The sequence below is a fragment of the Podarcis raffonei genome, chromosome 16 (assembly GCF_027172205.1).
Source record: "Podarcis raffonei isolate rPodRaf1 chromosome 16, rPodRaf1.pri, whole genome shotgun sequence".
NCBI classification, from domain to species: domain Eukaryota; kingdom Metazoa; phylum Chordata; class Lepidosauria; order Squamata; family Lacertidae; genus Podarcis; species Podarcis raffonei.
Window position 1 is genome coordinate 26,638,378 of NC_070617.1, and position 24,908 is coordinate 26,663,285.

At 43.6% G+C, this 24,908-nt stretch overlaps 1 protein-coding gene across 9 annotated transcripts in view; it reads right to left on the reverse strand.

Annotated features, from left to right (window-relative positions):
- The window catches only part of PISD (phosphatidylserine decarboxylase), a 38,104-nt gene extending 13,237 nt beyond the window's left edge, over positions 1–24,867 (reverse strand). The window contains exons 1-3 of one of the 9 annotated variants that reach the window (XM_053369588.1): positions 24,691–24,867; positions 18,771–18,868; positions 15,672–15,847 (exon numbers count right to left, since the gene is read on the reverse strand). In XM_053369588.1, coding sequence (XP_053225563.1) covers positions 15,672–15,847; positions 18,771–18,868; positions 24,691–24,746 — 330 coding nt within the window. In that variant the 5' untranslated portion in view covers positions 24,747–24,867. Of the gene's footprint in view, positions 1–50; positions 737–7,473; positions 7,596–7,842; positions 8,054–8,600; positions 8,698–15,671; positions 15,848–18,770; positions 18,869–24,690 lie in introns of those variants that run through there. The other 8 variants (XM_053369582.1, XM_053369584.1, XM_053369583.1 and 5 more) reach the window with 8 other exon arrangements.
- Between the last annotated feature and the right edge of the window lie 41 nt (positions 24,868–24,908).

Here is a 24,908-nt window from a genome sequence, read left to right on the forward strand (position 1 = left end):
CCCTTCCTTCCAGCACCTTCTGACAAAGCAAAACATATGCTAGACAGTACCTGAAACGGGCTCTCCTATTTGGGGTGCCCCCACCTGGGCCCGGATTTTCCAGCTGCGGGTGCTGCTCCCCAGCACAGCTGCCGCTGCTGCCACCATTCCCTGAGCTCAGCCTCCGGACATGAATTCTAACTTTGTGGAGGTTGCAGCAAGAACGAGGAGGGTTAGATAAAGCTTTGCAGCATCTCACCATTTCCCTGAGTGCAGCTCTGGTCCCTGCAGGGCGCTTGACTGACACATCGTCCTCTTTCTCTCTCTCTCAATCTTTCTCTTCCTTCCTCCTCTCTTCTGCCTCTCTTTCCCTCACTCACTTCTGGGCACAAGAGGGAAAGGTGCGATGTCACGGCTCTCAATTTCCCCTGCCGCCGCTGCTGGCTGCCGGTCTTCCCTCCTCCGATCTGCCCCTGCCTCTTGCCCTCTTAGGACGGTCTCAGCTATTGCAAACAAACAAGCATTGTGTCACAGTCCGACATCCTCCTGCAGAGACAAAAGCAAGCCCTTCCCACATGCCAGCCCTGCGCTATGAGGCTCTGCTTCAGCCAGGGGCTGCCATTGGAGCCGGGCTCCGGCGCCAACGAATCTGGAGCTGCCTGCGAGGACTGATGCACTATTGTCAGAAGTGCAGCCCGCCAGCCCTGCACATCTCTCCCTATAGCCAGGCTGAATGCAAGCGAGCAGGCGGAGAGGGGGGAGGGGAAGGGAAGGGGAGGGGAAGGGAAGGGAAGGGAAGGGGGAGGCAATCCCAGCTATGACTCTGCAGTGCAGCAACTCTATCTCCCTTAGTTGTGGGCTGCTGTTCAGTCAGGTCTGCATGCAGCACTCATGTTGCCAGAGAAACATCTCCTGCCCACATTGCCCAGCCAAAGCACACACCACTCCAAGCAGGGAGGGAGCCTCCCATCACAGACAAGAGGAATGCCCCCCACTGAGCCTGCAGGAGGCCCTCTATCGCATGCTGCACAGCTAGGAACAGATGGAGGCCACAGGAATCAGCCATCTCTTCCCGGAGAAATAGGCAGAGGCAAACTCTTAAGCAGATTCTTAAAAAACAAAAACAAAAAACTCAGGAGGCACATATTTATGAATATTCACAAGTGCATATTGTTCTTTCTCTCATTTCCCAAAGGCTGCACCTCAAAGCTACTCTGTGACTACTCAGGTCATATTATAGACTAAACCTGGGCGGTAAGAGGAGGACTGACCAACCATGGAAGTTGAGAGGGCCAGAGGCACAGACCAGAATAAACCTGCTTATATTGGACTTCACTCTCAAAGTAACAGCCAAGCAATGTAGAGTTGTTTAGTCAAGAAACAATGTTTAGTAAGAAAACCATTAACTTCGTTACTGATCCCCCGGCACAGCCAAAATGCAGAAATACTTGCTTATTTTGGACATGAAGTTGGTCTAGAGAAGTAAGTCCTTCTTATTTAACTAATGGCCACACAGATATTCCCTATTTCTTAAATTCATCCAACATGTACACTTGAACGCTGCCCATGATTTCAAGGAAGCTTATTTCCACATCAATACCAGTTAGCACCACATTTGAAGGCCATCGCTGCTGGACAAAACTAATGGCACCAGTTCCTCCTGCACAAGCCTCACTGTTGTGAATATGAGTTACACAAGAGCATTCATTTCTTACTGGTTTCTTCTGGTTTCCCATTACCATTGCTTCAAATTTACAGAATTTGTGGTGACTACATTCTAAATTAGATTACTATTCGCTTTCTATGCACATGTATCCCACCCCGCCAGTTTCCAGAGCAGCCTTTGCTGATTTGGTCCCTCCAGATGTTTTAGAATACAAGTTCCATCAGCCCCAGCATCCTTGAATGGCTGTGCTGGGTGGGGCTGATGGGAGTTGCTGTTCAAAACATTTGAAGGGCACCAGGCTGCTCTAGAACATGATCTCCTTCTGCCTGCCAAGGCCCAAAGAAAGGAAGGGATCCAAGCAGGCAAAGGACCCAGCAGCACAACTACAAAGTTGGAACCCAAAGGCAGCATTTCAAAATCAGCAAAACTGCCCAATACAGCAGGGCTTTCCTGGGTCAACTGGCAATGGTTTGTTTAATATATCTCTGTCTATCAATTAACCTCTTCTTTCCCCCCGTTATATTTGCAAATAAAAAACAGGGTGGAGTGCACTTTTAAGGGCTCCATCTCCAGCTCAGCTCTCCAACCTCCTCTCACCTAGCAAATGCCCCAGGCACTCCTAGGACACAATGACCACAGCGCCGTGTGCCACCCAACTGCTGGCACTGCTGTGTCTGGGGCAACAGATGTAGCAACAGGCCTGGCAAGGAGTGATAGGCTTCCTTAGCCAGCAGCCACTGTAGCTGACCTGGGGGTAGCTTTTGAGGCTGCTGGGTTGCAGGCTCCGGGAGCCAGCCATGTCTGCTCAGGCTCAATGCCTACGGCGGTGCAGAAGAATGTTCCTTGCCAATACTCTGGGAATTTCTGTCATCTGCCTGCTCAGGTTGCCATGGCTCTCTGTTAAGCCAAGCAATACTTCTTTCACCAAGCTTCCAAGAAACACAGCCAATCCTTAAAGTGCTGGGGGGGGGGGCAACTGGACAAAAGAGTGGCTTGAATAATGGTGGCAGGACGACTTTCTCCCCTCCCCCTCGCATTCCAGACAGGCTGAGTCTGCTCTCCTGAGTCTCCCACACCGGGAATTTGTTCAGCAACCTTTTTTCATGCTGCCTTCGGAGATCACACCTCCGTATTAGCCTTCCATGCAGAAAAGGCCAGGGCAGATTGCAATCATTACAAACAGCATATTCCACTTGGTGCTATTCAGAAGTCATTTCCAAGTGTTTTCCCCTCATCAGTGGAGCAGTCTATGGACTGTTCCATAACCCCCATCTCTTCTGCCACACTGGAAACCACAGCCTTCCCCAACTCAATGCCTTCCAGATGTTTTAAACTACAACTTCCAGCAGCCCCAGCCAGCAAGGTTGTGCTGGAGTAGGAAATATGGCTTTGTTGGCTGGGACATATGGAAGTTTTAGCCCCAAACATCTAGAGGGCCCCAGGCTCCTGGAAAGCATTGCAGCCAAACATCCAGCAGGAGGTTCCTTCACTTTGGCCTTAAAATGCAGAGATCCTGCTCATTGCCATTGGGCTTGCACAGGGGCAGTTCCTGCTGTTGCACTCTAGGGATCAGACTTACCTGTCTTCCAATCTGCTGCTACCCTTAGCAACACCCAAAACCTACCACTTAAGGCAACTATCTCTAGGAAGGCCTGCCTCTGTTTTGAAGCAAAGCAGAACTGGGGATGACACTCAACTGCCTCGCTTCCTGAAAGGTCTTACTGAAACAGGCATTTACTGCTGGGTTTCTCTTCTGAGCTCCAAGTTTCTCTGCAGAAATGATCTGTCAATCTAGGGCAGTGTCTTAAATCAAATATTCCTTTTCATGATTATGGTATCCCTGCGTTTTCTAGCCACTCACTACTTCCACTGAATTTTTAACTTCACTCGAGTATGGATGTAGAAACAGGCTTATATACAGCCGAGGAAAACATCTCATTCTTTGGGTGAGAAGAAAATAATGCAGTTCAATGGCCTGGATCCAGAGAAAGTTAGCTGAACTTTGTTACCATTGAAATCAACGAGACTAGGGATTATTATTATTCATAACAATTACATTCATCAGTCATTTTATACAAAAGAGAAGGTCTCAAAGCAGATTAACAGTATATAATACAATACATAAAAGCTATTTAAAACAAATAAATGTAAAAACACCACAAAATACATAAAATGCTTTCCCAACACCACATCAATAAGGCCAAGTCCTAGCCACCCAACTAAAATATGAGCAACTCTGTAGGAAAAAACTTTCTAAAGTCCTGGGAACCATCAAGTCATCAAGCACCTTTATCCATTGGTTTGAATGGGGCCTAACTTGGACTGGATGCATCCCAATGGACCTGTTTATGAAAAATGGTAGATGCAGATCACAAGTAAACAAAGGTCGAAGGTCATGGCATCAGCTGAGATGGGGCTAAGAGTGAGCTCCCAAGTAGACTACCTGCCATTCCCAGGGGCCATTATTTTTAGTTTATTATTTCCTACCTATATCATCCTTCATCTGGTGATCACAGAGTGATTAGATAGATAGATAGATAGATAGATAGATAGATATTGTAACAAACAAAAACAATACCCTCCGCCAGTGTATTTCTAAGGCCCTTGAAAAAACATTTCATCCATGGGTAAGCAAATACTGGGCATCCTTGATTTGGAGGTGAAATGCTGAAATCACTGCCAAATGCTGCTTGAAGAGAAGAGACAGCCAAGGCTTCAGAATTCAAGTGAAGAATATCATCTAAGCAGAGCTGGCCACCCATTCAAAGCCCTCACCTGCCCCCCACCCCTGGTCAAGCAAGTGCTATCTGTTCATAACCCCTGCAGCTGCAGGGTCCATTTCTTCAGTAAAGAAAAACAGAAAGGCAAAAAGATGGCTACCTGATTAACAAGAGAAAGGAAGAGACATGCAGGCTTCACAGAATAGAAAGTTCCCCAGAGGAAGTGGCCAAGCGTGACGGAAGTGCTCAGTTCACCCCTTAAAGCTATGCTCAAAAAGATAAACTCTCCCCTCTCAAGGCGAGAGCACCAGCTTGCAAGTCCCTGAAGAAAAACCATCATTATGCTCTTAAGGCAAAGTTTAGCTTTGCCTGGCCACATTTATTTCACTGCTTTTTTAAAGAATTAAATGCAGAGTCTGTATTTCTGTTTTCTTATTAACACTGAAAATTCTTCTGACTTTTTCAACTGGAAGTTCCAGCTTCACCTTGATGAACCTCCTGGCCTTGCGCTAATACCAAGTGGCTCTAAAAGGAGCTCTGGTCTCAAGTATTTCAGGAGCCAAAAAAAGCACAAAAGTCCTGCAGCCAGATTTTAAGCATCTCGCTTGCAACATCAGGTTGTACTTTGTGAACTTTGCTGCCACCTGGGAAAAGGGATAGAGTTTGCCAAGTACAGTCGTACCTTGGAAGTCGAACAGAATCCATTCTAGAAGTCCGTTCGACTTCCAAAACGTTTGAAAACTAAATCGCAGCTTCTGATTGGCTGCAGGAAACTCCTGCAGCCAATCGGAAGCCACGGAAGCCCCGTCAGACATTCAGGTTCCAAAAGAACATTTGCAAACCAGAACAATCACTTCTGGGTTTGCGGCATTTGGGAGCTAAAACATCCGAGTTCCAGGGCCTTTGGGATCCAATATACGACTGTACTCTTATCCACCTGACCCCCAAGATTGCAATCTAAGAGGGCAGCAGAGAGAAACACCCCAACATTCCATCTCATCAGAGCACTTTCTTGGAACTGACTGTTTTAAATGGAGAATAGATTTGTCAGTATTGGGTCTCAGTGTCATGTTTTTCCAGTCTTAAATTCAGTTTCTGTGGAAATTTGTGAATTTAAGAAAAAAAATTCTCATGAAAATTAATCAGCATTTTAGGGCAAATTTATCCTAATAAGCACCCTTTTAATGCAATTTTGACTAATATACATGTTTTTGCAAAGCAATTTCCCCTAATATAATGTATTTTTGTATGCTGTTTTCACAAATACTGTATATGCATTTTCATGCATACTTTGCCCAAATATACAGTTGCAACTTGGTTGTCGAACAGAATCTGTTCTGGAAGCCCATTCGACTTCTGAAAACGTTCGACAACCAAGGCACGGCTTCCAATTGGCTGCAGGAGCTTCCTGCACTCAACTGGAAGCTGTGGAAGCCACGTAGGACATTCCAAAGAACATTCACAAACTGGAACACTCACTTCTGTGTTTGTGGCATTCCAGAGCCAAAACGTTTGAGTGGCAAGGCGTTTGAGAACCAAGGTACAACTGTATGCTTAAAAGAAACACAACTTATTGCTTGGCTGGGGAACTGCACTGTAATTCATTCAGTGTGGTGCAATTTTAAAAGGAAGGCCTTGTGTTTGTTTGCATATCTTTTCAGAAAGTGTGAATCTGGTAAATTTGTCTTTAAAAGTAAACTGAAGTGAATTTCTCCCTCACCCCTGGCTTTAAATTCACTCAAATATTCCCGTTCCACGACACTCACCACACCTCTGTAAACCCAAGAGAATGACCATCTTTTAGTCTACATACAAATAAAACTGTGGTAAAAGCTCCTGGCTAGATAGCCTTATTTTTTCCTCACTTTTGATTAATACTTTGGTGATTAAAAATTATGTATATTTACAGGGCGATATGCTGAATTATAACCAACTTAGATTCTGACTGCTCAAACAAGCAGATCTGGCAATCTTCACCTATTTATAAACAGTAGATTAATAAATGTGTTTCTCGGATGTAACACTTCAGGCTACAGATGGAGACTCACATGGCAGAATTCTCTGTTAAAAACAATAATAATAGCAACAATATCCTTGCACATAGAAAGCTTACATGTCAGGAAGAATTGAAATGTTACTTTGCTGTGTGCAGGGAACTCCTGCAAAGAAAGGAGCATTCAGTTATCGAGACAGCACATGCTAAATCTGACCTAACAACGGAAACATAAATCATGCGTCTGACACAAATTGAAAGAAGTCACATGATTTTCCAGACAGCCTTCACCACGTAGCAGAGAATGGCAATGCAATTATGTATACATTCAATTGAAGGCAAACTTCTTGTTTATATTAACTCTTTGTAAAAATTTGACAGTATACAAGTGCTGAAAGGGCTCTGTACTCTACCACTACTATAGGTCAGTGGCAGAACAGGTGCTTTGCACACAGGAAGTCCAAGGTTCAATCTCTCCAGCAATAGAAGGGTCAGGTTGTGAGAGAATTATCTGTCTGCTGCTGGGGCTGCAGTCCAACAACATCTGAAGGGCACTAGGGTGGCAAAGGTTACTTAAGAGGAATGCCACAGCCAGGGCAAATGAAATGCTACTTAAAGTTCTCCAATTATTCTGATGATGTTTTTATTTCTCAAATCATGGGAAGTACCGCATTATTCTCTGTATAAGACTAGGTTTTTTTCCTAAAAAATAATGTCCAAAATTTGAGGGTGTCTTATACACGGATAGATCTCCCCCCATTTTCTTAAATCGGAGTCCCCCCAAATACGAGGCATCTTATACATGGGTGTGTCTTATAGACGGAAAAATATGGTAGTTATTTCCATGTGAAAACCATAGAAATAACATTAGGAAATAACTTTCACTGACATCATCAGCACCCCCTTCACAAAGTCCTCACCCCATTTATTAAAATCACATCAAGCAGATGCAATTATAATAAACAGGGGCACTATCTATTAATATTATTATTGCAACAGCAGGAGAATGTGCACGTGCATTGTAGAAAGCAGTTTACATTATGTCAACTAAATATTTAACAAGCAATTAAATTCTCAAGCATATTCCCAGGAAGAAAAAGCTTTCCGCAACTCACATCTTTGCATGCAAGACTGCCAGGAAGCTGAAGCCCTGGTTCAAAACTAAAGCAACCTTGTCCAAATAGCTGTTTTTGGTAGAAACTCTTCCAGGCTAGATGTAAAGGATCACTGCTGTAGACTTAACACAGACCAAAAAAATAATAATCTGAATAACAACCCCCACTTCTTTCTAAAAAACACACAAAAGGGCAAAAAATGCCCCGAGACTTCTGGGTATAGGGTGGTATATAAATTCAATTAATAATAATAATAATCATCACGACCACCACCATCTCATATTTAGACAGTGAGGAAGCTTGTAACAAGTAAGAGATAAATTTTATACATCTCAACATGGAATCTGAAATTTTGCAATAACAAAATACCCTTTACGTATCCTCTCATGGAGTGCAGGCTCAGAACACCCGGCTCAGTCTGGTATTTTCATTAAGAGATCAACAGAAAGTGGAAACTGCCTCTTTCAGCTGAAGTTTCAGTTACTTGGACTTGCAGGATGAGAACTTTTAAGGTTGTTCCATCTCTGTCATAAAACACAGATATCCCCCAAATGCCAGAATATGCCTCGTGCTTCTTTAAGAGGAGGCGGCAAGGCAGAAAGCCTAAGAGTGAGGAAGGAGGGGCGATAAAACTCACGTTGATAACAAGGCACTCTGACTCCCACCAGTTGCTCACAGGCTCTGCCCAGCCTGTACAGAGACCAGCAGGGGGCTGGGAAGCTGCTGATGAGTCATTAGGACTCTCACAAACGCCCCAAAATATTTCAGGCTGAGGCTTGAAAAAGGAAGTTTGAAAAAGGAAGCCCTCTTGGTCTGAAAGAGCAGCTTTGGGGAAAGCACTAAACCAGTTTATAGGAAGTCCAAAGTACTTTCTACACACAGTGGATTAAAGAGCATCACACTTTTGTGTGGACTTTCTGAATAGTGTAATCATTTGTCCTGAACTATTTTGGATGCTTTTCAAGGCTACAACCCCATCATAAAAGAAACCCCATTAAAGAGGGGAAACTCAAAACTACCTCATCTTTCTATCCCAGGACTGTAATTAAAATTTTATTCACACGAAAAGACTCTCTACAGAGGAGAAACAGTAGAAAACAGTAGACCATGTGAATATATTTAGCTACCCGATCTTCAGAGGGCTCTCAAGCACCTTTGCAAGGGCAAAAGGTTGGGCGCTGTAGGCTGGGATGGTGACTGCCTTCCTCAAATCCTGGCTCCGCTCTACTGTCACCGGCTCCAACTGCAGACTGTTGTTACTCCAGCTCCTTTTATAAACCACTGTGGGAAGGGAGAGGGAGGGCAAGCCCCTCCTTCTGTCCACTAAGTCCCCTTTCTCACTGTTTCGAAGCTTAGCTGACTGGGGCACTTCTCCAGCTTTCAGACAAAAGGAACAATAACCACACTTCCCAGATCTTAACTCACATTCCTCCTCCACTTATCCCTACGCACTTCCAGGAAACATATTTAAACCAGCAACTCACAAGTTTGCAGTCAAAATTATCAGCCAGCCACAGCCATAAGCACTTGCTGATGCCAGGCACCAAATATACTCTTCCTCTCCCGACAAGCACAGACAGTCCTTCAGGGGTGGGCAGATTGTGCAAGCCTCTGCCCAGTAACCAGAAGAAGCCAGATGGTAGCATAGCAGCGGCTGCACCTTTTCCAGAAAGGGGTTTCCGCTGCATTTGTTTAGCAACTTTGTATTGTTTTGCCTGCTTTGTATTGTATTAGCAATCTGATTTTTTAATCTATATTAATATATTTTTTAATCTATATTATTGCTATAGTGCTTCATTTGGGTTTATTATAAGCTGCCTTGTGCCTTCTGCTTTGCAAATAAATGCATGGTAGAAATTTTATTGCAAACAAATAAAGCACTTAGTGATTTGTTTGATTAAGGAGGAATACCAATCTTGTTAAATAAATGAAAATATATAAATAAAACTTGGCAAAATTCTGGCAAAAAAATGTTGCCATAGCTAAATGTTTTGTAGCATTCCCCAATAGATTTTCTTTGTAGAAATGTCTCTGTTTTGCATATGTGCTCTTTGTAAGGATCGCAGGAAGCTCTATTTACACAGAGACATATCATTGGGTCCCTCTACCTTAGTAGCTCTCCGGGGTTTCAGTCAGGCTATTCCCAGCCCTACCTGGAAATGTTGCCATGGATTGTGCCCGATAACGTCTGCATGCAAAGCCAAGGATCTGCCACTGAGCTGCAGCCTTTCTCCATCAAAGGAAGTTAACTTTTACTGAGTCAGACCAGTTGATCCATCTAGGTCAGGGGCCGGCAAGGTTTACCTCGCCTGGGCCAGTTCACTTCAGTGGACATCCCCCTGTGGGCCGGATTGCGCGCGTACGTGAGCGCACCTGCCCACGATTTCGGCATCTGGTTTAGCGCAGCGCGCGGGGACTCGCCAAGCAGGCAGCTCGGTTTGGGGGCGACTCGGGGGCCGGTTAAACGACCCCCTTGGGCTGCTTGTGGCCCATGGGCCTTAGGTCGCCTACCCCTGATCTAGGTCAGTACTGTCTTCATGATTTGCAGGGAGAATCAGATGGTGAGAGATGATATAATGTCTTCCCCAGCCAGGCTTTGATTCAAGAAGTTACCTTGAGGGCACTCCTCCCACAACCACCAATTCTACCTTGTAGGTCCTCCACCCCCTGGAGGACTGTGGGTTGTGAATTCTGCCTGTAGTTATTCAACAGAAGCCACGTGCCACAGGGTTGGGAATATTATATGTTTGCCAATAAGGCACCAAGTGGTTCCATCCTAAACAAACCACTACCACCCCATACAATTGCCCAGGCCTTGCTCCAAAACCCTTTGCTATGCCAAGTGATGCCATCAGCTATACAGAGCAGTGTCTTTAGTGTACGAGCTTTTCTGAGGGTTCTAGGTTCCTCTTCCCTCACAACTTTCTCAAATGAATATAAAGCTTATTTATCCAGAGGGATATTAACTAGTGCTGGTTAACTACTTTGTGTTTTATTTGAGCTTGTGATTTTATACTACTTTTTCTTTAGGTGAGCTGCATTGGAAAAGCAGCATGCATTCTAAATACTGATGGACAAGTTTTGTTCATTCCAAAGTGGATTATAAAAGCAATGCGTGTTTCTAAGTCCTCAGTATTGCAAAGTTCTGAAAATCACAGATACCAGCATGCATACAGCAAAGGACTGGTACCTGTATGGGATCTGAACTGATTTGGTGTATGTGTTGTTGTTGCAAACATGTTTATGCGTGTGTAATTTGTTTTTATATATGCAATTGTTTCAAACTGTTGCACATGTGTAACTGTTTTATATATGTTCATATTATATACTAAATCGCTTTGAGATGCCTCATGATAAGTGATTCATAAATGAAAATAAAATAAAAGAATAAAAACCACAACAATTCTTTACAATAATTTTAGCACAGCTTAACTTCTGTATCTCTGAGGAGATGACTCTAGGTTTTAAACGTTTGGGGTTCTTCTTCTCTCTCAACCGGCTAAATACTTATTTGCTCAAAAATGACTCAGAAGGTACAGAGTCAAAGACACGTGGCTTCTGTGGAATAACTACAGGCAGAATTTTAAAGAAGTCATTTTTTTTCCATTTAACACTATGTGGTTTCCTGAACAACCATTTCCTTATTTATACATTTATCTCTGGCTTTTCTTGCACTCAAAGTTGCTAACATCAGATAGCTGTTATTTTTCCACAGAAAAATGAAGCATTGGGGGGAAATTGTTTCAGAACATTTTCTGTATCACATCACTGCATCTAGCGATCTACCAATACTATTGTTTTACTGTACTTTTTATTCTTTTATATTCTGTTTTAATTATTTTTATGTACACCATCTGGAAATTTTGGGCTATGAGGCAGCAAAACTAATAACATTTGTTATTACATTTCCAAGTGTTCAAAATACACTTACAACAACCCCGTCCATTAAGTTCACACTACAGATGGAGAAGGCTGCTTGCTGAGGCTACTTTTCACTCATTTTAACTATACGTACTGGCAATGCAGCCAGACTGACCCACATTACACTTCATTCTGTACCGGCAGCAAACTTAGGCTCAGGAAAGGAGTCCCCGCTTGGGGTTTTCCATTGATTATTTTCTGAGTCAGGATCTCCAGCAGCAGGAGATATCATATTGCAACAGAGCCCACAGATGCAATTTGTACCCTTTCAGCAGAGTGTGCCATGTCATCAGAGTGGATCACTCATCAATGCATGCCACTCCCCTCCGCCAGGAAAGGCTACGTCAGTGAAGCGCCACTGGGGCTTCGTGTTTTTTAGGGCTGGTCAGGTGCCAAAGTATGGCCCATCACACTAAGGTTCCCTCTTCAGAGCTAGGAACGGCTAAGCTGCATGAACAGGCCAGGTTACACACCGCGTGCTCAGTGTCAGGTGTCACTGTGAACTGGAGCTCCTCCAAAGTTCACAGAGTTCTCTTGGATCTTGGCAGCACCTTTTCTACCTGGGTTATAGGCAGCATTCCCATTATCTATTCTGAGCCCAATTGTGCAATAGTATTTGGTGTTTACATTTAAATGAAAATAAAAAAGTGGGGAGCAGGGGAAACAACAAAAAGCTCAGCAAATTAACCCTCTCTCAGTAGCTTTATCTGAGCCTATGATGACCACTAAATGCATGCAGAGAATTTCACCCTATGCACACAGGAGAGCCAAATTTACAGGGGTTCACTTATACAAGGAACTTGGTCTGAGGCAAACCGAGATGTCCTTTCATTTGCCCAAGTGTTGTAGATCTTTTGATTTTACCCATCATTATACCTGGCTGCTAAGGTTATCCCACTGCTGTTTTGTGCTGCTTTTATATGAATTTGTTGCTAACATTTCTAGTGTTTTTTTTTTTTGTTAGCCACTAAATCAGTGAGATATACAATGGTACTTTGGTTTACTAACTTAATCCGTTCTGGAAGTCCGTTCTTAAACCAAAGTGCTCTTAAACCAAGACGTGCTTTCCCATAGCAGCGGGGGACTCAATTTACAAATGGAACACTCTCAACAGGAAGCGGAACATGTTCTGCTTCCAAGGCAAAGTTAACAAACCAAAACACCTACTTCCGGATTTGCAGCGTTCTTAATCCAAGTTGTTCATAAACTAACCTGTTCTTAAACCAAGGTACCACTGTAAATTCTCTTCATTAACTGAATAGTAAAAGAAGTTACTTTTGCTGCTCAATTTGCATTCTACCTTTCCAACAAATGGTACTCAAGGCAGCTAACAAACAACTGGAAGGGGTAGAAAAATCATTTATGCAGAATTCCCAGGTCTGCGCCATACAGAAACATCCATTCTGAAATGCAAAGACACAAAGCAGCCCACTAGAATGGCTAAGAGTCTCTTCATTAACAAAAAAGCAGGGAGCTTTTTCACACACCAAAGGAAAATATAAAATGAACATGCTGCAGCTCAAGGCGAAAAGCTGCTCTCATCCGGCCAAGTGTACACAAGCACATTCTTTGGTCAAGGCTTCCTTGTGTAAATTGATGTGGCAAGAATGCCGAGCTCTTTGGAGGAAAGGCTTCTTCTCCCTAAAGACCTCTAACCCCTTTGGACACAGCCCATGAACACATTCAGGAAATGCTTTTTGGATTCTCGGCCTCCTGGCTACATGATAACATATCTACCCAATGCAATCCGAGCCATCTTCATTCATCTAATTAAATGGAAGTAAATCCCCCTCTCATATTCACTGTGCGATCCAACTTTGGAAAAGCTGGAAGCAGAGCTCTATGTTAAAGCAAAAACGGGGAACTAGTGGCCCTTCTCCAGGCGTTGCTGGACTCTGCAACTCCACGTAGCCCCAGCAGCAACATTTGGAAGGGCATAGGCTGTACTCCATCCCTGCCTTTAAAGCAGGCTTCCTCAAACTCGGCCCTCCCGATGTTTTGAGACCACAATTCCCATCATCCCTGACCACTGGTCCTGCTAGCTAGGGATCATGGGAGTTGTAGGCCAAAAACATCTGGAGGGCTGAGTTTGAAGAAGCCTGCTTTAAAGCAAGGTTGGTGCTTAACAACTTAATGCTGACACCTGCTGGGAATCAAATGGCCATCTGTCAGGGAATCTTAATTGTGTTTTCTGCATTGCAGAGGTTTGGACTCGATGACCCTTGGAATCCCTTCCAACTCCACAAATTCTATGATTCTATGACATACTTTCCATAAATTTATGTTGATCTCACAAAGCAGTTTTGATCCAGACCAGCAATGGAGGCTCCAACAACTGGATGAACTGACAGAACACAACTAATTTTTATTTGATGAAATTTTTGATGAAATTAGTGCCATGGCAGTCCTTGATTTCTTCCTGCTAGGACCGATACTGCTTCTCTGTGAAATTTGCCTCTTTTATACACTCTCACTCTGTGCACCCTTGCCACTTTGCAGCAAGCTCAAGTGCAATTTAAAATGTAACACCTTCCTACCAACACAAATAGGCTAGCCCTGTGCTAGCCCTGTGCACTGGAGACTGAATCAAGGGGCGAGCCCCTCTCTCTCTCCCAGCAATCCATTCCTGTCCTGGTGATGGGCAGCTACACAACTCATTACCCATACAGAAGTGGGAAAAGCTCAGTCATTTGTGACCAAGGATACAAAAAAACCTGCAATGGGGGGGGGGGGTCCAGCAAAAATAGACTCCACTTTGAACAATCAAGCTTTTATATTTTTTGAGCCTTCCATTGTTGTAACAAACCGTTTGCAGCAAGAAGCAAGACAGCCCCCCCCCCACTATTAATTTGGCAAGCCATTCAATTCAGGGGTGCAATTAGGGGCCAGCCAAGCCGCGGACTTGTCAGTAAACACTGCATTCCAACGTCTTAGCACTTGATTTGAGGCTCTGAGGTGGGACACTTGATTTACAGGGCAGGAGGAAGCTATACAGAAATGTTAACATCAAAAAAAAGGAGCATTAACTATGACCTGTGTTCATCCCACCCCCCACCCCACAAGAGTGAGATAATAGGCAGATGCAAAAGTGTAAAGGTTGGGTGCCAGCAGTTTTTAAAGCAAAAGGGGCATACCACATTTACACACCGTGGAGACCACTTGCAGAAACACAGAGAGAAATAGAAAACAGTCCCAGAAACATTCCTCAGCACCAACAGAACAAGCTGTTCTGCTCAAGGAGTCAACTACAGGACACAGAAGCCACACCAGCAGGAACAAGAGGGTTGGCACAGCTCAGACCTTGTATTCAACAAGTGCAGAGTCACTGGCAGAATACACACAGACACACAGGAGCATTAGAACTACAGACTATGCAGTTGCACTCCTTCGTATCTAGTTCCTAATGGAATCAAGCCATCCATAGTTCACTCATTTAATTGGCCACCCTAGAGCCCTGGTGAAGGAAAGCTCCATGTTGCAGATACTACAACCACCGGTGACTGCATTACCACTCATCCAGATAAGAGACGCACGCATGGAACCCCCTTTGCACTCATCACCCAAACGCTTTAAAGACCCCTCTCCTTTTGTGGTCCAGAAAAGGCCCTAAGTGGCTTTCCAGGGTTTCGGACTGCTGTCTTTCTCAGCCCTACTTGGAGAAGCAGGGAACTGAACCTAGGACCTTCTGCTTTACCATGGAGCAATATGGCCCTCCCTCCTTATTACTATCACACAGGGCTTTTTTTAAAAGCCAGAACTCGCCAGGACTCATTTCCAGCACCTCTCAACTGGGCACCATTGCCATTTTAAGAGAACAAGGGAGGTGTTCATGGTGAATTCCAGCACCTCTTTTTCTAGAAAATATTCATTGCTATCATCACTATTACAACAGGCAACTAAACCAAAATGCCACTAGTCATGACACCCCCAGGGAGCAAGATAAAAGGTGATAGGTGGGTCCAAAAAGAAAAAGAAGGGGGGAAGGCTGAATACTTATGAATGCATATTAGTGTTCTGCCCTTCCTCAAAGAAACTCAGAATGATGGTTACACATCATAGCAGCCCTGGACTGGCACTCCGTGACTTGCTCAAAGCCACTCAGCAAGCTGCAGAGCTGAGCAGGGAATTCAACTTGGGTTTCTCACACCCAAGACACAAAACTTTAGAGCCACTGGACCACACCATTCCTTTTATTTTACATTCGGCAAGTTCATGTTGTTTTTAGCAAGGGATGGTGAGACGTTTAAGAACATGGCATAAAAACTTCCACAACTTACCTCCCAATCACTTGCGATTTTGGGGGGTGGCTCTAAACCCGACTTTCTGAGCTGATTCTCCTTATAATTCTCATATTGCTTGTACCCGGCATAACCTCCGCCTGTAGCCACCAAAAGGTGCAGTGGGCGTAACCGCAGTACACTTCTCACTGGTGCAGTGTAGAGTTTCCGCTGACCTGTAACAAAAGGAGATAGTACTTTAGGAAACCAGGCAGGCAGCCATTGACACTGCAGTGTAACAGAGGAAGAGGTTGTACAGGGAACCTGGCATCTCCAAGCCAGCCCAGAGAGAAACGTCACCATTGTTACAAAGACTGGCTGGGGGTTCTTTCAAACCATCAATGGTCACTTCCTAGACAAATCAATTCCCAACTCACAGCTTCAGTTCTCAAACATAGAGCACTATGGAACAGAGCCCACATTCAAATAAAACAATTATTTTGCTTTGACAATTTATATACTCATTCACTACATCAACTCTAAGCAGTGTACATAAAATTCAATACAATGAAAATAAAAATCAGTTAAAATTATAAAATCAGAATTCAGTTAAAAAGCCTACTGAAATAAAATAAAAAAATCAGTAGGTACTGGAAGTTCAACAGGGAGGGGACATGTCTGACCTCAACTGGAAGGTAGTTTCATAAAATCGGGCCCACAATATTGAAGGCACTGAAACTCCTCCAAAGAACTCAGTGATTGGGCAGAGATATAAGGGACCAAGTGATCCCTGGGGCATCTTGGACCTGAGCTGTTAACTTAAGAATGATAAAATGAGAAACTGACAGAAACCAAAATGGGCATTCATTCATCCCTTCTGGGGATGTTGCATTGCCTGTGAAAACCACCTTGGAAGCTGGAGATTTTCAATGGAGGGCTACTGCCACATTCATATTTTTGCTTAATAACAGCTGGCAAAATATGATGGGGAGATGACTACCAAATGTGCTTCTGACCTTTGTACCTCTTACATTCTGGCATCAAAATATTTCAAATTTTTTTTCCTTTGTTACCATTTCTGAAATGTTATTAAAGTACAACATTGTGTTTCTTTGGTATTTGGCACAGTGGGAAATGGCTGTTTTCCAACATTCCAGCAGTCTGGAAGCTGCATAATCAAAGAGACAGCAAACAGCTACAAACATAAAGAAGCCATGGGCTAACAACAACCCAAATCACCAGAGAGCTGTGAAAGGCAGAATACATATGAAGCCAGGGCTCTGCTGCACACAACAGGCACTTCTTGCACTCTATGGTCCTGCATAGAGACACGTGGTGCTTCCACTCAGTTAACAGTGCAAATTGGGAAGCCAAAAGATAAAAGAAAACAAGGAAGTGGGAGTGGGGGAAGAAACCTCATATCATTCTAATCCTTTTCCATCTCTATGCAAGCATGGATCTTATTAATTTGTGTTTCTTATCATAGCACAAGAAGCAGCTTGCACTTCCCTACTGCCACCTGCTGGTCAGGAGCATGTACTAGAATGAAGTCTTCTGGGAATCATTTGTGGGAGCAAAAGAACCTCAGCTAGGATGCAAACTGGCATACATTTGCATACAGGCAGATGCTTTTTACTGATGAGGTTTCTTCACCATAAGGTCCTATGGCTGGTTAAAACAATGTAAAAATAGTTTCAGCAGTGAGCCTGCCGTGAAAGCACTCTCACTGCATTTTAGACACATGGACCAGATTCAGTGGAAAGGAAACATGTTTTTCCAACTTGCAGTAACAATTGCATTTGCACAAAACTGATTGGCTAGCCCTTATGTAAATCAGCAAGCCACCAACCTTCCTTCCTTGCCACTGAGAACAAGATAACCATGACTATGTTATTCTGAGCTTTCTTCCTTCTTTTGGGACCCCAGAGACTGACACAATTAGAGAGAATATGCCACATTAGCTGCATCGGGGTTTTTTCTGGATTAGAATGTATTTATTAAAGGCCTTGGGGTCAAAACTTTTATATTTGTTTGTGGGTGGGGGATTATTGGTTTTTGCTATTGTAATTAAGTTATGTACTTTGTGTTTTCATTTTGTATTTTAATGCTGTAAACCAGCCTGTGATCTTTGGATGAAGAGCCGCATATAAAATTAATTACTTAATTAATTAATTACAGTAGTTAATTAAATTTCTGGAAATCGTTTCAAGTGTTCAGGAAGCCAAGGCTTTTGCACTTCTTCCAGCTATATTACTTTGTTTACACACCTCCTATATAAATCTGTATGGACATTATTCAGATCTTCTTTAGTGGCCTGGCTCTGGGTGTCCCCACTAAGAAACGGGGCCTTCTCTGTGGTGGTTCATGGTCTGTGCAACTCCCTTCTCAAATCCATTTGATTAAAACTGGCAAATCTGCCCATCTTGCTTGGGACAGGACACCTCTGTGCTCAAGGCAGAACAAAACCATCCTATTCTGGATGGTCTCCCAACTCTATAGAGCAGATTTTCAGGGGTCACTGGAGTCTGCAGGCCAGGGGCAGGGGGAGAAAGTAAAAAGTTGCCTCACCTCCTCCGTTAGCAGACACTTTCACTAGATTAAAAGTCATTGTGCTTGCACATAAGGCACCAACAGGCCACAACCAAACAAAATTAATTTCAAAGATTAAAACATAATTAACAGTTCTGGCCTACATCACCACCAGAATACTCATGCTGCATATACATGATGAATACCTTCACATGATTGATTCAGCAGGAACTACAAGACCAACAGGTTTAATTTTCATCTAATAGTCAGAGACCTAAAATTTCCCAAGGATGGGTATCAGAAATTTAACATCAAAGAGCAGTTGCTATACATGACATGTCACAATCATCATCACATACAGATTACAGATTCTTTATTATGTTGTGTCACAGACTCAAACAAAGCAAAATTGCATAAAGTATCAAATATCACAAAACGGGATCATATCCTGTTCTGTGTATTGAAACCAGCCTTCCAAACCCTCCCTAACCCTCTCTTGCAAAAAACTTCTCTCTTCCACTTCCTGAACAAACCAACTACCTTTAATACTGTGCTTCCAAACCATAATTTATAATCATAGTTTGAAGTGGTAAGATAAACAATAAGATGAAAAAATATGAGGATTCTTACCAGTAAGGAGGAATGGGGAAAGTGGTTGCTTCCAAAGTACCAACATCTTCTTCATAGACTGATTATCATGTCTTACAATGCTGCTGTGGAAAGGGGTACTAGTGGTGATGGGTATAAAAACAGGAAAATACAAATAATTATGGACGCATATCTATATAAAAAATCTACATTAACTACACATATTCATAAACCGAGCTACAAATCATTATCTTCCTCTGGATTACTGTGTAATATTTACCTACTCCTGCTTTACCTTACCTACTCCAGATCATGGGCAAGTTATAAATCTTTTTAGAATTAAAATAAATAAATCATGCAATGTGTATTTTAGAGAGCTCATTTCATCTTTCTTGACTGGCAGGTTCAGGGCTGCACTTCATTATTTTTAGCCCACTTTTTCCTGTTTCTGCAGGCTTTCCAAAATCTGCTTTTACTGAGGACAAATTTAGCAGCAAAGAAATACAGGAAGCCGCACCTGAAGCCCTGACCTTTGCAACCTCTTCTATCTTGAGGCCGGCAGCAGAGTTCACGGGCATTTTAAACCCATCAACCTTGATGTGTATGGAAAATCTAGAGTTGTGAGGAGGAAAGTACATTACTGTGGCCAAGTGAACACCCTCTTGTTAACCCTGAGAGGTTCTGCAGTGTAATCACATCAGAGAACATGAGACCTTACAAGCTGGAAACTATCACACTAAAGCAAATTCAATCCAATGGCCTAAGCCTACTCCTAATTAAAGTATCTGAATTAAGATTTGCTCCCTATGGAATTTATTTTCAAGTTTTCTATGTTGCACAACACTGTATGGGAGTCGCTGAGAATCAAGCCTTGTCATTACAGACTTGCTCCAGGTACAGTTCCTTGATTATGACAGGTAGGTGAAACTCAGGAACTGTATTTTATGATGAATAGCAAAATGCTTCTCATCATACCAGGTGAGGGAATGCATGGGAGAGAGAAGAATATGTACCCTATTGAAATCCTCCACTACCACATTGGTATGGATGAGAAGGAACACTGGAGGAGCACTGTTGGATCAGACGAAAAGCCCATCTAGTAGTCCAGCATCCTGTTTTCACAATGATCAACCAGATGCACCCATAAAAACCCCACAAGCAGAACTCAAGGGCTAAACCACTCTTCCCACTTGGAATTCCCAGCAACTGGCATACAGAGACGTACTGCTTCTGACACTGGGTATAGTATATAACCATCGATAGACAAATGTGTGAAAAATAAGGCTAACTTCCACTGAAAGCCATCCAATGTGGTGGCCATCTTGTGGCAGCAAATTCCAGTTAATTATGCACTGTGTGAAGAAATGTTATCTCTGCAGAGACATGTGGGAATCTACAAATGTGTGCAGTAATTTAATATTCATTATATGTGTGATTAGGGTGGGGAAGATGCCCTCGGGGACCCATTAAGATAGGGCTAAACCAAACCCTTGCTATTTGTGACAGACGGACAGACAGACAGACAGACAGACACACACACACACACACACACACACACACCCTGCCAGAGTTTGAGGCATATCCCAGATTGCTTACTTTGGCTCACAAAATTTAATGGGGGTCACTGGGTACAAAGTCATTGGTTCTATTTTATGGTCACATTTTAGAATCCTGACATTTGTTCACCTGCACTGAAAACTATGCCACTAATACAATTACAAATTGCGAATGGAATTAGGCAGAGTCACTTGCCCAAGACCACTCAGTAAAGTCCAAAGCTGAACCACGATATGAGTCCAGATCTCTTAGCACCAAGCACAGCACTCTACACTGACCGATTAAAACTGTTTCTCATCTTGTTGTTGCTGACACCCATCTGTCTCAGGAGACAATGGAGGAGTGTGCCTTTTGGGGGTGAAGTCAAACTGCTGGAAGTCAGCATACACAAGGCGAAAGCTTCCATCATGAGTTCAATAGCAGCATATATTTCAGCTGTTAATAAGAGGTGTCTCTGAAGCACTACTGAAAAGCTTTGAATAGGAGCTCTTCCTCTTCCCAATAGCTAGTTAGGCCTGCAGATAAAGCCTCCACAGAGGAAGATCAGAATGTTCCAGACTTACTGGAGTTGGCTGCCTTCACCTGCCAGGGAGCCAGTTCATATTACAGTCCTTAGGGCCAAATAAAGTGCGATGACAGAACTGTGCATTTAGTTATAATTTATATCTCACCTTTCTACTGACGCTGTACTCAAGACAGCCCACATTTTATAGAATAAACTGGTGACAAGGGCCAGGGCCCCTTGGGCAGCTAACACCTCCCTCCTCACCCTTGCCTGCACCTGTGGTGCTCTGCCTAGAGAGGCTTGCCTGGTGCGCCACATTACTCTTTTGGCACCAGGCAAAGACTGTCTTGTTCTCCCAGACCCTTTAATGTATTTTATCTTTTAAGCTCTTTGAGGGTTTTCAGTATATTTCCCCCCTTTTCCTTTTTGTTTTTCTTTGTCCTAAAAGGTAGTGGAATAAGTAATGTGCATTGAATTTTTTGTCATATGAGCTTTATTGTATTTTTAATATTTTGCTGGAAGCTGCCCAGAGTGGCTGGGGAAACCCAGCCAGATGGGCGGGGTATAAATAATAAATTTATTATTATTCTGAAAAATATAATAAAGATGATGATGATGATGATATATCATCATTGATATTATTTTAATATTTAATATTGTTTAGTTTTTATAATAGAGTAAATTGGTCATTCTTAACTTATGTATGCAAGTTGAATTAAGTTGATATGCAAATAGGACAGTCATTTGATTTAGGCTGAAATGGATTTTATGGCTGGAATTATTAATGCACTAATGCTCCCCCCAACCCTGCATTTTCTAAAACCATGGTTTGAACATGGTTTGCTTTAAACTAACCATAGCTTATGTTAATCACAGTTTGCCTGTTCTGACAAAATTACAAACTGTGGTGAACCAAAAGCAAAAGCTTCGAAACTCCTCCTTCCAGCTGTGCAGAAAGAGCGGAGCAGGTTCATCAATGCAGGGCTAAAACATGTTTTAGCATTGTGTTAATCCTGCTTTAGGTGCAAGCATAGCACAGTTGGCTTTCTCTCATTTGCACATGTTGCTCGAGAGCCTCTTTCTTGTAAGTTCTACCTGAAGGCTGAAACGAAGAGGGAGTAACTAATTCAGTATCCTGAGGAAGTTCATGGAGGTTGATGAGGGGACAGAGAACCCAGTCACCTCTGCTCCCAGTCTCCTGAGATTTTATGGAGATGGAAAGATGAGCAAAGAATGTCTAGCCCCTGTGTGTTCCCAGTGACCTACAGCTAGGGTGGCAGGGGAACATTCAAGAGCCCAAATTTATATATTCCCTGGGACTTGATTGTGTGTATATATGGTAGCAATGATGAGGTTATTTAGAGTCCAAACTCCACACTATAAATGGAATTGATGCGAAAGAGAGTAATTCAGATCAGAGTTCCACAGAGTTCTCATCTGCCCTCTGTGACTCTAGTGGGAAAGCACATGCAAGACGCTGAGAACCACAACTCTGTTCAGCAGCTTAAAGGAGTTTGTGAAGAACACCAGAAAGGCCCTCCTTTCCCTTTTTGTTCATATTTTACAACATACTGTCGCTGAACACAGGCATTATGGCTAGCAACTGTTGACAGACTCATCTCCTGTGAAATTAAACTACCCATGAAAGAAACTACTTCTGAGAGATGATCATATATGCACAGAGTAAGAAATTTTAAGACTTGACTTAAAAAACGCGCACACAATTCAATTCCAAAAGTAATTTCCTTTGCATATATTAACTATTTGCCATCACAAATACACTGGGAAATTATATGTGTGTTTGCCAAAAAAATAAAGCCCACTGAGTTGAACATGGCTTACTCTCAAGAATAGGTGCCTAGGATTGCCACCAAAATTTCATTATTACAGTGCAATTCTAACCATGTTAATTCCAATATCCCCATTTAATTTAGTGGAAATTACTTCTGAGTTAACACTCTTATGAACACACCTGGAGGCTGAAGTCCTACACCCACTTACTTGAGAATAAGTCCCATTCAACTCAGTGGAGCTGCCCTCAAAGTGAAATATACATAGGGATGGGATCAGCATGTTAAGGATTGCAGTGGTAACTTACAGACTTTAAGGGCTTTTAAAAATCAGTTTGCACTGGCATAACATGCAAAGCCCAGAGCTAAAACAGGATGGGTAAAAATTCTTGATGCCAGTCAAACAGGCATTGTTGGTTAGGAACACAAAACTAGTCTAATATGCTTACAAAGGCCCCTCAAGAGCATCTATTTCTCCTGATGCAACATTTTGTAATGTTTTCCCAATGCAAATTCAGTGCCAGGTGATTTTGACACAGAGAGTTACTGAGTTCTAGTTTTATTTAATGCTAGAAGGAAAGTTTTGTGTTGCATTATTTTATCATATCTGTCATTGTTTTTTAATTCCCAAATTTTGTTTTTAACACTATTTTATTTTTCGCTTCTCTGAGCCACCCAGAGAGACCGTTTGGGTGGGTGGCTTAATAAAATCAATAATGATAATAATGTGGATAGGCCATTTCCCCCAAATCCTCCAGGTTGAGCTAGGGCCCAACAGGCACACACTGCAAGGGGGGCAGTGAACTGACCACTTGGCTAGGGCTTCCTTTGCACCAGAAGGGGAACGCAAGGTCCCTGTAACAAAGCCTTGAATATCTGTAAGTAGAGCAGCCCTCCCCTGCCTCCATTTTCCTCCATTCCCTGCTTCCCACATCCCTCTTATTTTCTACTACATTGTAAGCACCTCAGGGCAGAGACCCCCCCTTCTCTCACATTTTGGAAAAGCACCATGGATGGCACTAGAGAGAAATAAGAGAAGACAAGGACTCCAGCAGCAATACAGGCAGTTAAGAGCAGGCTTAAGTGCCCCTGAGCACAGGCAGAGTGCATTTCCCTCACCACACAAGAAAGCAAATGCCAAACTTTAAACTTCAGGCAGTTTCTAACTCTTTGCTGCTGCTCTTCACGACCTTGTCCCGAAGTGTGATCTCCCACCTTCACACCGTAGGGTACCACAGATCAACTTAGAATTAAAACTTTATAGGGAGGCTGTGTACACACTATACATTTAAAAGCACCTTTTAAGCTCATCTCAGGCCCTCGCACCACACAAGAAACCTGGGACCCTGTCGTTTACCCATCAAAGAACTCCAATTCCCAGTACCCTTATCAAACTACAATTCCCAGGATTTGGGGAGTATATACATGTATTGGGGGGTTGTGTTTGTTTGTTTTTACCAGCCAGCCGTATATAAATTAACTAATAAAAATAAGCAAGTGGTGTGTACCGGGCCTGAGGAGTATTATCCAGCCTTTAATCATACTCAAAAGTCCATACCTATGAATTTCAGCGGCCCTACTACTCTGAGTAGGGCGCAACCCTGAATATCGTTAATGACACATTGGTTTGTTTCACGTTTAGACTTGTTCTAAATTTTAAACTGTTTTATTTCTCGCCGAGATCCGCTGGATCATAAATTTGAGGGCGACAAGAACCTGCACACCGCTTTGGCAATCCTTGTGCACACAAATTCCCCTGGAGGGAGACATAAAAAGGCGACTGCAAGTTCCATTCGGAGAAGACCCCGCTGAAATAGGATGCCCCCATTAACTCCAGTACGTCTCCTCTGAGTAGGACTGAGGTGAGGGGTTGGGGAGACCACCCCCCTCAGGGGTCCTCTGAGACGGGAATCCGCCGCCTGGCCAAGGGCCACCCGACACCTGCATGGCGAGGCACGGAGCACGCGCTGCGCCCCCTGCGCCTCACGCCCCGCCATGTCTGCCTGTCTCCCCCCACCTCCCTCACCCTCGAGGGCCAGCCCCTTCCTCCGAAACCATCCCGCCTCCCTCTCCCTCACGCCTCGCCGCCGCTAGGACTGCCGCGCGGTACCTGCCGCTCGCCCTGGCGCACGCCACCCTCAGAGCCCCTGCCGCCGCCGCCGCCATCTTGGCCCTGCTGCTGCTCTCTCGTTCGGTGGAGGGAGAAGTCGCCCCGCCGCGCGGCTGCTCTCTGCTCGTTTGCCGCGCCGCCGGGGCTGAGGGAAGGAGGGAGGGAGCGAGCGACTGGGCGGGCGCAGCTGGAGAGCACGAGCCAGCGAGGCGGGCCTC